At 51.1% G+C, this 12,763-nt stretch overlaps 1 protein-coding gene across 2 annotated transcripts in view; it reads right to left on the reverse strand.

Annotated features, from left to right (window-relative positions):
* Window positions 1-12,763, reverse strand: part of Grik4 (glutamate ionotropic receptor kainate type subunit 4) — a 408,987-nt gene that overhangs the window by 132,195 nt on the left and 264,029 nt on the right. For both annotated transcript variants that reach the window (XM_046438798.2, XM_058577098.1), the window contains 2 exons: window positions 4,706-4,884; window positions 533-586 (listed from right to left, as the gene is read on the reverse strand). In XM_046438798.2, the coding sequence (XP_046294754.2) occupies window positions 533-586; window positions 4,706-4,884 (233 nt within the window). The remainder of the gene's footprint in view (window positions 1-532; window positions 587-4,705; window positions 4,885-12,763) is intronic.

The raw sequence follows: 12,763 nt of genomic DNA on the forward strand, positions 1-12,763 counted from the left end.
GGTAGGCATTTGGGAAAGCCAGTACTTAAACCTTGACTCAGTAAAATTTCTACAGATCTCAGCTTTCTCATCTGCAAAATAAGGGGATTTGGCTAAGATTGCTTCTAGAAGTCCATCCAATTAAACCACTATAAGACATGTATACTTTCTGCACCCCGGTGTTGTACTTCTGAGTTATCATGGGGAGCTGGTGATGTAGAGACTGGACTGCAGGTCAGTAACCGGACCTACCAGCAAGGCCCATCCATCATGATACAGCCCAAGGTATCAGTGCTAAGTAGCTAGAGGCATTCAAATGGAGGCATTAAAGTCCCCAAATTTCCATTTTTCTGAGGCTAAGAATCATTAGAATGAGAATCCCACTGGGCTCTCAGACTCCCATGTTTCCAAGATGCCTTGGCTCTAGTTGACTTCTGCTCCTCTGCCTTAATTTCTCCACTTACTCCCCATTTCCTAGGTCCCATCAGGACCCACTAACCCCGACCACTGACAATTCTCTATACCAAAGAGGTGAGCTGTGGAAACTTCTTACCAGATTAGTGAAGATGTATGTGTAATAGGCTGACACCATCCCTAGTTCAGCTGCCTGCAAAGTAAAGAGAAGGAGATTAGAGAAGAAAACAAAACTCACTGGAAGCAAATGAGCAGAGAGGGCACCAAGGATCTGTCCTTTGTCTGGCCACCACCCTGCAGCACCAGGCAAAGTGGGATCTCTTGACAGGTTCTTATGTTACCCTGAATCTTGGATGATGGAACACAGAAACACTGGCCTCTAAAGGTCTCCCTGCCTCCATCCCCCGACCCCGCCATGACACCCACAGTAGCTGGTGTACACTCCCATGGATTTAAGGGGATACTGTGGGGACCAAAGTGGCTTTACATAAAGTGAAGCAAATAATAAAATAGCCTAGAATGATTTTCTCCACAAATATTAATGATAACAATGGCTAACATTTACCCATTAGATACCAGGCTCTAGAAACTATTCTATAGGGGTCAATCATGGAGGGGGGGGAGGCATGATTACATTCCCCCACCCTCATTTCATAACAGAAGAAACCAAAAGGAAAACAAGCTGAATAACTTATACAAGAGTCTCATACATGGAACAGATGAAACTAAGCTAGGCAGCCTAATTTCAGTGCTTTTAACCAAACTCTACTCCCCTTTGAGGACAATGTTATGGATGGAACTGTACACCCAATCTTTTAGGGCCATGGCGTAGGTAAGAGAGACTGTGCGAATGAACCTCACCCCCATCAGAATGCAGGTGAAACTCATTAAGAGTATTCTGAGTCTATAATAACCTAGGAAACAAGCAAATCATCTGCCCACTTTGGTCCTTTATTAATAGTAAGGAACCAGTTGCCCTTGATCACAGCACACGGGCAGACTCATTCACAGTGGAACTGCAACTTCAGAACAGCCTCCCTTTTGTCTGATCTCTGTACCCATCAGAAATACCCCTTAGCCAACCTTCTCTGTCAGTGTGCCCGGCTTTGAGGGTGACAGGTGCTACAGAAACTGACAAGTAGATCAGGTAAATAATGAGCCTGGCTCTCTCCAGGGCCCTCATCCCTCCTGACAGTTGGTTAGATTTTCATAATATATCCTACAGCCCGGGGCCACTGGGAGACAGTTCTTGTCATGACTGTTGAGGTGGATGGGGGAGAAACAAGACCAGGGATGATTGCACTTTCCTTGTACGTGGTGTTTATCTCTCAAGGACCTCCAAAAACTTTATGAGCATTCTTACAGGAACCTGCTCAGGCTCCTGGAGGAACTGGCTAAGGATTATGTCACCATATCACAATGGGAAGCTAAAGTGCAGCAGGGCTTAGTGACAAGGGCAGGATCACTTGGGGGGCTCAGCGGAGCTCAAGGCTTTCATGGTGAGGTTCCTTCTCCCTCCAAGCAAAGCTACATGTCCTCTCTGCCTTGGAGAGGATGGCCGGACCTGACCCACCTGAGCCCACTGCTTGCAGGAACGGGCTGTGTGGGGATCGACAAGGGGTCGGACGGTTAAAATTCATTTTGTGAAATCTGCTATCCTAGAGATAAAAGACAAGAGATCCTTGGTTTTTAAGACCTGATTTCTGGGTAAATATAGAGCTTGTTGCTGGAACAGCTGCTCAATAAAGTAGGGGATTACTCTGCAAATCCTCCAGATATCAAGAGACAGCCAAGAGCTGAGGCCAGGCCCCCAGGCGCACTCTGGGGCTCCCAGAGGCCACGTGTGCACTCTGCACACCCCATTTCCCACACCAAGTCCATCTTCCTTTAGGCCCACGAAGGCTCTATGGATGCCCCCTGGAGGGAGAAACAGAGAACCCCAGGGCAGAGGGAGGCCAGGCCAGCCTGCCTGGGACCAGCAGGATGTCCAATAGGAACAAAGAGAAGAGGCTTTCCTGAAACTCACTGCTCATTGATCAGTTTGGCTGCAAAGACACAGAAGCTTAGGTCAAGGGGTATCAGGAAAGATGGCCACAGGCACCAGCAGAGCTGTTTGCTAATGAGGTCACTACAGGCAGAATTTTCTTTGAAATCATGACCACAAAAGCAAAATTAAAAATCCCAACCAAATAAAAACCCTAAAAACAAAAGCAAAAAGACAACCCACAAAACATTTGTAATGACAATTTCTAGTATTGGCAAGGTACAATAAGATACCTACATGCTGCTGATATAAGTGTAAACTGTTAACAGATTTCCAACAGGCAATCTGGCAAATCATCTCAATGTCCTTAAAAACATGCACACCTTAATTCAGTGTTCCTCTTCTAGAAATTTACACAGAGGAAATAGTCATGAACTGCATCAAGATTTATGTACAAAGATGTGCAACCCAGAACTATTTATTATAGCAAAAGACTGGAAACAACCCATCTCTCCAGCAATAAGGGGATGGTTAAATAAATTACGAGACGTCTATATGATAGGAAATGGCACAGCCATTAAAATATTGGTAGAAATATATTTTACAACATGGGCAAAATACATAGCTCATAATTAAGTTTTTTAAAAAGCAATTTACAGAAAAAAAAATGTTTGTGCAATAATCTGGCGGGGAATGTGACTGAAACAGAAAGAAGAGACATCAAAATTTAGGAATGGTTAACTCCAGGGATGGGATTATGAATGATTTGTATTTTCTTCTATGTGCTTTCTGTACTTTCCAAAATGTCAACAATGAACTAGTCATATAGTATTGGATAGGGGAGCCCAACTTCGTATGTTAGGAGCCACAGAACATTCGGGGGCAGGGGTCTGCCCTCTAAGGCTCCCACCTGAGGGCTGTTCAGGCACACTCTCCACATGGGGGCTGGAGGACACTGAACTACTAAGCGAACCTCCTACCTTCCCTGAGAAAGACCCCTCACCCTGTGTCTCTCATCTCCTGGGACCTGGGGAAGAGCTTCCATCCTTAATGACTTCATTGATGATAGGTCCAGACATGAGAGAAGAAAGAGATAAAGAAAAGAGAGAAATGATGTGTTGGAGAGCATGTCTGTGTGTGAGAGTGTGCGTTGGGTATACACCATGGACAGACGTGACTTGGTGCTGTGGAAAATTACTATAGCAACGGGCTGAAGGGACAGCCCTCAGTACTGGGAACACTCATTCAAATCTCTTATTTAGTCTCAGACAAAAACTAGCCACGGAGGGGAGGACAAGAGCGAAGGAGGGAGGGAGAGGAAGAGACAATCATCTGAGTGTCCACCAGGTCCTCACAGCTTGGCAGAGGTTAACGAGGAGCCTGGCTCCCCCAGTGGAAGATGGCAGGTTGTGTTTAAATGTGCAATTAAAATGGCATTAGAAGAGGCCAGTATGCCTGAGAGGTTGGGGGAGCTGCTGATGAGCCAGGGAAGAGACGGCCTGCCGGCCTAGAAGCAGGCGGCTCTCTCTGAGGTAGTATGTCCACCTCAACCACCAGCCCAGGAACCGGTGACAGCTGACTCCCCGGCTGCCCAATGGTGTACAGCATGTCCACCATGGCCCTCAGCCACCTGAGTTCTCGCTTTCTTGGGCTGGCCTGCCTCATGCGTTCTAGTTCCCAGGGGTGTATGCTCTGACTCAGGGCCAGGTAGCTGCCCCCTGTCTTGGGGAGCATCGGGGAAACTTCCTGCCTTACGGGCAGGAGACCAAGCAGTCTGGCTCTGCCCCTCCCAGGACTGGCAGCAGACAAATCTGCTCGTCTTCAGAGCCTCTGTTTCTTCAGCTATAGGATGAGCACCACACACCTGCCTCATCACTGGGAAATTACACAGGAGCACTTTGTAAACTGTTGAACGCGGTGTCAGGATTAAAGACAGGGCAACACACACTGGTGTGACAGTCCTGCTTGTCAAAATGTGGAGCTGTTTCTATACCGTCTGGCCAGCAGTCTCTGTTGGAGTCCCCCAAGTGCACCACCCCCACTCCTGATCCCCCCAGGAACCCTGACCTCTCCCCTGGGCCCTGGCAGGTCTAGCATTGGTGTTTTAGAAGCTTGCTGTCCCGCCTCACCAGCTGTTAGATATTTCTTAGGGCATCACCCATCACCCTGTTTTCTCCTTTCAACTTTTAGGAACCATCCATTCAAAGAGGAGCACAGAGAGGCTGGTCAGGGTTCAATCCAGCCCAGGGCTGAAGAACAGCCAGGGAGCAGGGATGCTGGAGGGAGGAGACAGAAGGATGCCCACCAGCCACCCAGCCCGGCTCCCACCTTCAGGAGGATGGTGTGGGACATGGAGGCATTGGCATGGATGATGATGGTGGCTGTCTTGTCGTCCCGGATCTCCTTGAGGAGCGGGGTGGGGTCCCTGGTGTCATCCAGCATCCGGACCGAGAGTGTGTCCTTGGAGATAAGGAATTGCCGGAGCAGCTTCTCTAGGTTTAAAAGGCCTGGAGAGGGAGAGAGGAGGAAGTCCCTGAGGCTCTGCAGACCTGCCCCAACAGATGCTTGGGCATACACAGGACACACAGTGACTTGGGCAGGAAGTAGGGTTGTGGCTAGTGCTAAGGAGCTATATCATGACGTGAGCAGGTTTCTTGGCCTCTCTTATCCCATCTAAAATAAAAAGAATGTCCTAAGCTCCCATTGTCCCCAGCTCCCTGGAGAATGGCCTGCTTGGAATGTCAGGTGGGGTGAGAGTCCCCAACCCTTCCCTCTAAGCAGTGTGCCCAGGGGCTGAGAACTGGGTTCAGAGGCCACCCAGCCAGGGTCTCTTTCCCCACTTCTAGGACGTTTTCACCTGTCAGTTATCTCGGTATCGGTTTCCTCATCTGAGAAGTGAGAATCACAGCAGCAGGAGCCTCAGGGTGTGTGAACTCCAAACTAGGGAGCATGTGAAGCACTAGGACCCTGGAAACCGCATGAAGGGACATCAGGCTCTAGAAAAGCTTCTGTTTGCATTTTAGAGGTGGAGAAGCGGTTCCCTCAAGATCTCCAGACCAAAAAAAAAAAGGCCTGGCAAAACCCTTTGAACTCCTCAGAGCCTCCTGGCTGCATTAAGACAGGCATTATGATGATCATAAGAGATCAGGCTTTGAACTAACTCCAGCAGGCAAGAATCGGGGCCCAGAACAAAATGGAAAAAAAGGGAATCTTTTGCTGAGGACTCTCCTTCCACCCTCCACCCCCAGCTATTGGCTGCTTGGGGCAGTGGTAGGAAGAAGAGCCCAGAATGATATCACTGAGAGGAGTGTGTGCTAATTCTGCCTTGGCTCTGAAAAGATAGTCCAGGGGTAGGGTAGATGTGTAGCCAGAGGGTTACTGTCCAGAAAAGCAGTGGTCTCAATCCCAATGGAAAGAGAAGTGTGGGCATTTGTTCCCCGAGCAATGACGTGAGTAACATTTACTGAACCTTTATGTTCCAGCTAATGTGCTAAAATTTTTACATGACTGATTTCATGTAAGTCCTCACAGAAATCCATGGAATATCATGATACCAGGAGTTCAGAGGAGGACAGAGGCAGGAGGGTGAGCAACTCAGCTCACATGCTGTGGATGAACTGCCAGTCCTGGTCCCCAAACTGCCTGTTTCTACGCTGGCCCATTTGGCGGTGTGTTGAATAGAGAACCCTGAAGATTCTTTCCTGCACCCTTCTGAATCTTGAGGTCCAAAAGATAATATAGTGGGAGGGCACATTAAAAAAGCTACCATCCACCTCCTCATGTTGCAGAGAAAGGGCACAGCTTGTCTAAGTTACATGAATGCAGGGACACCGGTGGAACCCGAATTCTCATTTTCTGATGTGCCTCCAACCTTCTTCCCATGAGACTAGGCCACCCCCTAGGACAAATCAAGCAGGTAGCAACAGGCATAGTACCTGGGGGTGAGGGACAGTGCGTCTGGGAATGAAGGGACAGAGGATACAACTTGTTGGGGGCTGGGGTCTTTTTGTTTTAACACACTGAAACCCTAATCATCCTGTCCCTGGTTTTGAGAAAGGGCAGGGAGGCAGAAGCCCTGGGAGGGCTAGATCTTTACAAAGAGGCTTCAGTAGCCCCGCTGGGCACGTCACCACGTGGAACTGGCCTTTCCTCTCAGCCCCCAAGAGGGCCCCCACAGAGACCTGCAATGCTGCACTGCCTCTGACAGCCCCCCAGCACCGGTTCCCATCTTCTAACCTCACGGCTTCATTCTTCATCTGTGAAATGGCATAAGAGGGTGAGGACCGGGGAACGGGCCAGGAGTGGGCTGTGCCATCTCAAGTTCGTTTCTCTTGCATTTACTTACGCCCATTCTGACGCAGGACCACACAGAGAAGGGAGAGAAGCTGGCGTATATCCACTGCTTACTACTGACCTGTCCTAAGTGGCAGGCACCATGAAGACAGACATAAGGCAGAGGAGATGGGTGGATGAGGTCCCCACCCCTGGGAGCTCAGAGTCCAGGATGGCACCTATACCAAGGGCAAGTGTGAATCACGTCCCTATTTTATTTGGCGGTTTGAGTTCACTTGGTTTTCTGTGGGGCTGCCTCATTCTGCCTCACAAGTGAGATGATGGCGGTATTCACCACAGCTTCCTTTCAAACACGATGCCAAAAGCAAACCGTCACCTGGACAAAAGTCGGAACACCTGACCCAAAGGCACTTTTAATAAGGAGGCCAGGAGAGGCCACAGAGCTGGCCTCCTGGGGCCTCAGGGTCTCCTGTGCGTGCTGGGGTTATGGCAGCCCCACTGCTGGAGAGACACTCGGGAGGGCCAGCTCCACAGGTCCTTGTGTGCAGCACAGAGAATCTTCAGAGTCTGGCTGGGAACGAGGCCAAAACCCTTGGGATTCTTCAGATGGGCAATGAAATTCAGTGGGACGAGACAGGGAAGCCGGGGCTTGAGAGCAGGATTATGCTCAGCATGGTGATGTCTGACAGAGACAGCCCAGGGACCCTTCATCCCTTTAAAACTGGCAGGTACACTAAGCTCCCAGGGAGAGAGCACCCCAGACACTCGGCTCAATCCCCTGTCTGACACCTCCTTGGGGCCCTTGGCTGCCCTTTAAACAAAAACAGCAGGGTTCCTAATCCTGCCCAGCACTCTGTGTGTGCAGAGAGGCAGGGCGGGGACATGCAGGAGAGAAGGGCAGTGGGTCCTCGGGGAGGTGGGCAGCCCTCCCCGGCCCACCCCTCAGCAAGCTGTTCCTCAGCCCAACCTGGAGAGCACCGGGGACAGAGAAGAAAACACAGCATTGGGAGGTGACTGCAACTCCCACGGCTGGGCAGGTCAGAGTGCAATGCCCTCGCTCCTCTGTGCCTCTGTGTCCCTGTGTGTGAAATCAGGAGAATGGTGGCCTGGCAGGGTTAGCAGGAGGACCTCAAGGGCACCCGTCACCTAGAATGGGCTGAACAAATCTTGATTCCCATTCTTCCCCCAAACACCCGTCACCCCATCTCCTCCCTGAAAACTTCTCTCCATTCTCCAATCTCACCTACTTCTCCCTTCTCCCAACTCTTGCAGGATTTATCATCTAACCCTCAAAACAGGAGCTTTGGTTATAAGCCATACACAACACTTGATAGCATGCACATAATCCTCAATTTACAATGGGTTACGTTGATAAACCCATTGTAAGTTGAAAACATCGTAAATTGGAAACATATTGAATGCATGTAACCTATCAAACATCCTGGCTGAGCAACACAGGATGCTAGAGTGTCGGCCGTTTTCCCTGGTGATCTCGGGCACCCGATGCTATGACTCACAGCATAGTATGGGACTGCACCATGGCCAAGTGGAAAAATCATAATTGGAATCATCATGTATTTGTGGGTTATATATAATGGTAATGAGAAATATATACATGAGTTCTTTCATGGTTTTATGTAGTGTTGTGATTTGTATCTTAAATGTCCCCAAAAGCTCCTGTGTTGAAGGCTTGGAACCCACTGCAGCAGTGTTCAGAGGTGAGGCCTTTAAAAGGTAATTGGATCATGAGAGCTCTGACTTCATCAATGGACTAATTCATTGATTGACTCCTAACTTAATGGACTATTGGGACAGGGTGGACACTGTAGGCTGTGGGGCATAGTTGGAGGAAGTGAGTCACTGAGGGTGTGCCCTTGAGGGATATATAATTTGTTCCTGGCCCCCTTCTTTTTCTTTCTTTGCCTTCTGGCCCCTATGAGGTTAATAGCTGTGCTCTGTCACAAGTTCCTTGCCATGATGTTCCACCTCACCACAAGCACCAGTAATGGGGTCAAGTGACATGGACGTAAACCTCTGAAATTGTGAGTCAAAATAAACCTTTCTTCCTTTTAAGTTGTTTAACTCGGGTGTTTTGTTGCAGCAATGCAAAGCTAACACAGGTAGGAATCCCATTTCAAACATTCCTACATATCCCCAGGGCACAGGTGCCCAGTGCTTGCACGAACTGGATTGTGGGAAAGAAAGAGACTCTGCATCCTAACAGGCCAGGGAAGCAGCAGCAACTGGCAGGCACTGTCACCTTGTCACTAGGGTAGCAGCTGAAGGAAGGGCTGCTGGCCTTGGGAATCACCGGAAGGCAGTCACGAGGTAGACTTGTTCTTGGCAGCCTCAAGGACTAAAGCCAGCAACCCCGAGTGGATGGGTGTTGCAGGGAGACAGCACAACCTAGGGAAGAGCCTTCAGTCTGAGCTGTGTGAAGCTGCTCGGGCACACATGAGGTAGTGAGTTCCCCGGGGCGGGAGGTAGTCAAGTAGAGGGCAGCCCCTCTTGAGGACTGATGTAGAGGGGATTCAGTCAGTGCATGGGAGGTTGAACTAGAAAAACATTGATGTCTTTCCAGCCCAGAGACTCCCTAATTCTGTGAATCAACTAGGAGACTTTTAAATTCTAGGCAGTGGAAGAAATTTGCCAAGGAGAAAGTGTGGTTTGATTATGTTAAGAATATTAGGTGTTTCGGTGCAAATTGTCATTCTCCTCACCTCTGTTTAATGGAACTAAGGGATTTACCAAGGGCATTTGCCATCTGAGGGGTGCAAATCTGCTCTCTTGAGCCCCTCCACCTCCCCCCCGCCAACCTTCTCTCCGCAGGGCAGACCGCTGGCCCGGCAGCAGTTGCCTGCCAAGTCTAAGGTGGAGAGGGACCTGGGGAACCTATTAGCCTCACTCAGGAGTAGCAGGGTGGATCGATGAGAGCCCAGCAGGCCAGCTGTTCTGGGAGGAGGGAGCAAGGCTGGATTCTGGAACGGGGGCAGGGGCCTCCCTAAAACAGGGAGGGGCAGGAGGAGGACAGGGAAGCCCTGAAAGGCACAGCCAGGGTCGGACACAACCTCAGGACAAGGACACAAATGCTCAAGTGCCGGGTCTGCGGGGGACACAGAGGACCCCTGTATTAAAAAAAAATAAAGTGGCCTCGTTCCATCTCTGCCGCCTGGTTCCCTCGATGTAGAGCTTTGGCCCTGGGAAGACGCCGATGTTCCCTGACCCTGTGCTCCCCTGGGCGCGTGTTGGCCAGGGCCTGGTCCAAGGCAGAGAGGGGCACAGAACAAATTCACCTGCCAGATGCCACTGACCCCGCCACCTGCTCCTCTGTCTTGACCCACCTCACAGCTGAGCTTGGCCCCGGAGCAGGCAGGCAGGGGAGGACGGAGGGAGGGCAGAGGGGCTGGGGGCTGCCTGGGGCTGCCTGGGGCTGCCTGGAGCTGCCCTGATGTCCCTTCTCCGATGGCAAGGACGGGCGTGGGAAGAACTCGATGTCAAGGTGAGCGTTCCCAGCGAGGGCGGCAGGCATCCCCCGCTCTGGGTACCCCGCAGTGTGGCCCAGGCTCGGTCTACTTTCATGGCTGACCAGGCCCTCCCTCACGACTGCCTGAGGAAAGACACCGGAGGCAGGAGGGCTCCAGGGCCTGAGGTCACAGCTGGAGGAGCCGGGGTACAGGACGGGATCCCACCCAGGCTCTGACTCCAAGGCCCTGCTCCTGACCCACCACTCAGGTGGCCATGGGACCGCAGCTCCTCCCTTGTATCCTCCTCAGGGTTCAGATGTGAGGGTTCACATTGAGCCAAAGGCCTCCCACAGCGCCTCCTGGGGGTGGCCTGGGGAAAGCCCACTACTGCCACCCTTACTCTCACGCAGGGGCCTGGGGGTCATACCCTACTGCTCCATGCTCCACCACCGCTGCCTCCACCAAGGTTGCAGGATGGAAAACAGTCATTAAATGTGGCTTGTGTTCTGGGCCCAGTTACTTTCCTTCCCCATTACCCCAACGGCCTTATTCCCCTATCACACAGAGGAAATGAAGGCTCAGAGAGGTGGAGTGACGTGCTCAACATCACACAGCTCCTAAATGGTGCCACAGCTCAGTTTGACTCCAAAGATGGCTCTTTTTACTCCACCATCTTGTGTCTTTCTCTTGGGCAACATGTCTTCCCTGGGAGTGATACCTCCTGGAGTTCAAATCTCTCTGCTCCCACAACTTGTGTTTGGGGAACCTAGGGATGGAAGGAGGATCACACCAAATGGCGGCTCACTTTTGCTCCAGGTCCCAGCCAGGCTCGTTCAAAGGGATCCAGTGAAGGAAAACTTGTGTAGCCAGTGTCCCCCTCAGTGTGGACACCGTGTTAGCCACTCTGCGTATGTCCCCTCAGCCACCTTGGGAGGGAGGTGCCATGATCCCTGCCTTATAAACGAGACAGCAGAGGCCGGGGGGAGGTGAAGTCACTGCCCCCAGGTCACACAGGTAGTGAATAAGTGGCACAAGATGTGGGGACACAGGGCCCAGAGCCATAAAAAGGACTTAGAAACACCAAAGCCAATTTGTAAAAAACGCAGGTGAAGAACAGCCATTGCGAGGGCACACGCAGCGTGGCCCACCTGTGGCCCTGGGCCATCCTGAAGGTCTCACCAGGCGGCCCAACCAAACAGACCCTCCGGGGAGCCCAGCAGGTGCTCGCTGTCCCTGGAAGCCCAAACACCAGCTCCTGGGTTCCCAGGACCACCACATCGGGCCACTCACTCACTTCCTCGCCAGCCTCTTAGAAACGGGGACTTGCAGATGTCCTCATTTTTTTTCTCATTAAAGAAAAAATAATATGATTCACAATATATCTCTACTTGGTCTAAAACCTGCTTATTAAAAATCTACTTTTGGGAAACAGGAGGATAAGTGGCAAGATTCCCCACGGAATGATCTCCGCTACGCCTGATTTTGATGGCTGAGAAAGGGAATTAGATTCCTGTCCCTAATTCTGCTTGCAGCACCTCCTGGCCCTGCATTAATAAGGAAGATGGAAGAGAGTCTCCTTCAGAGCCCTGAGCCCCACTCCCCTCAGTCCCTGTTCTTTGATTAGATTTTTAATCTCCTTTGCCCTTGAACTTCCCGGCTCTGTTCCGCCTTCCTTCCCCTGGCCCTGGCAGGTGGGACAGAGACCCTCAGCAGCAGCAGCAGCAGGAGAGCAGTGTGCGGTGGCTGCTGAGCCCCGGGGGGTGGCCTTGCCTCCCCTGGGCCTGGACAGACAGCCTCACCTCCTCCAGGACAGCCTTTCTGCCTGAGAACTTCTCCGCTCTCAGGCACTGCTCTGGGTTGTTTGTTGGGATCATGGCCGGGACAGGATGTTGTGTGGAGGAGGCAGCCCCAACTGAGGGTCAGAGCCCCTGAGGCAGAGTCCTGGATTTTCCATGGAACCCATGGTGTCATCTAAGTCCCTGCAAGGCTCCAGGCCTGTTCTCTCAGCTCTAGCAAGACTGGGGAGGAGGAGGTCAAAAGGGAACACAGAAATGCAAAGTGATTTGTCCTCCACAAGGAACTGTTTGAATGTCAAGCAAGGTCATAATTCTAAGAGAAAGAGTCCTGGGCCAGAGGCAAGGGTATCTAGCCAAGTGCTTAGTGACTTGTACACGTTTTAACAGAGCAACTCATTTCCTAAAGCCCAGTGAGAGCTGAAGCAGAGGAAAGAGAACTCAAACTAAAAGCAAGAGGGAATGGTGGCTGGACAAAAGAAAGAACTTCCTGGCAGGTTGGTGAGCCATTGTGCCCAGCAGAAGAAGACTGAAGGAAAACCTTGTCCTTGCCTTCTATCTCTTAATAGCTAGCATCCTGTGCAGTTTTCCATCAGCATTCTTTCGGGGCTTGTAGGCAAACCCATTTGGAAGACAATGAGGTAAATAATTGGTTTGGCCACGGGACATCTCAGAGGGTCCATGCTAATGTGCCTTGTGATCTGCAGGAAGCGGAAACAGAATGGAGGACTCCCCAGACTTTCTTCTTCGCCCCTGCAGCACTCATCATCAACGCGGTATTGTACGGTAAGCTCTCTGCCGCGATGGGACTGTTGTGTACCTGGGCTGTTCAGTAC

Source organism: Marmota monax, unplaced genomic scaffold (genome assembly GCF_021218885.2).
Source record: "Marmota monax isolate L192 unplaced genomic scaffold, Marmota_monax_Labrador192_F-V1.1 WCK01_AAM20220418_F8-fsc00081, whole genome shotgun sequence".
Taxonomy (NCBI): Eukaryota; Metazoa; Chordata; class Mammalia; order Rodentia; family Sciuridae; genus Marmota; species Marmota monax.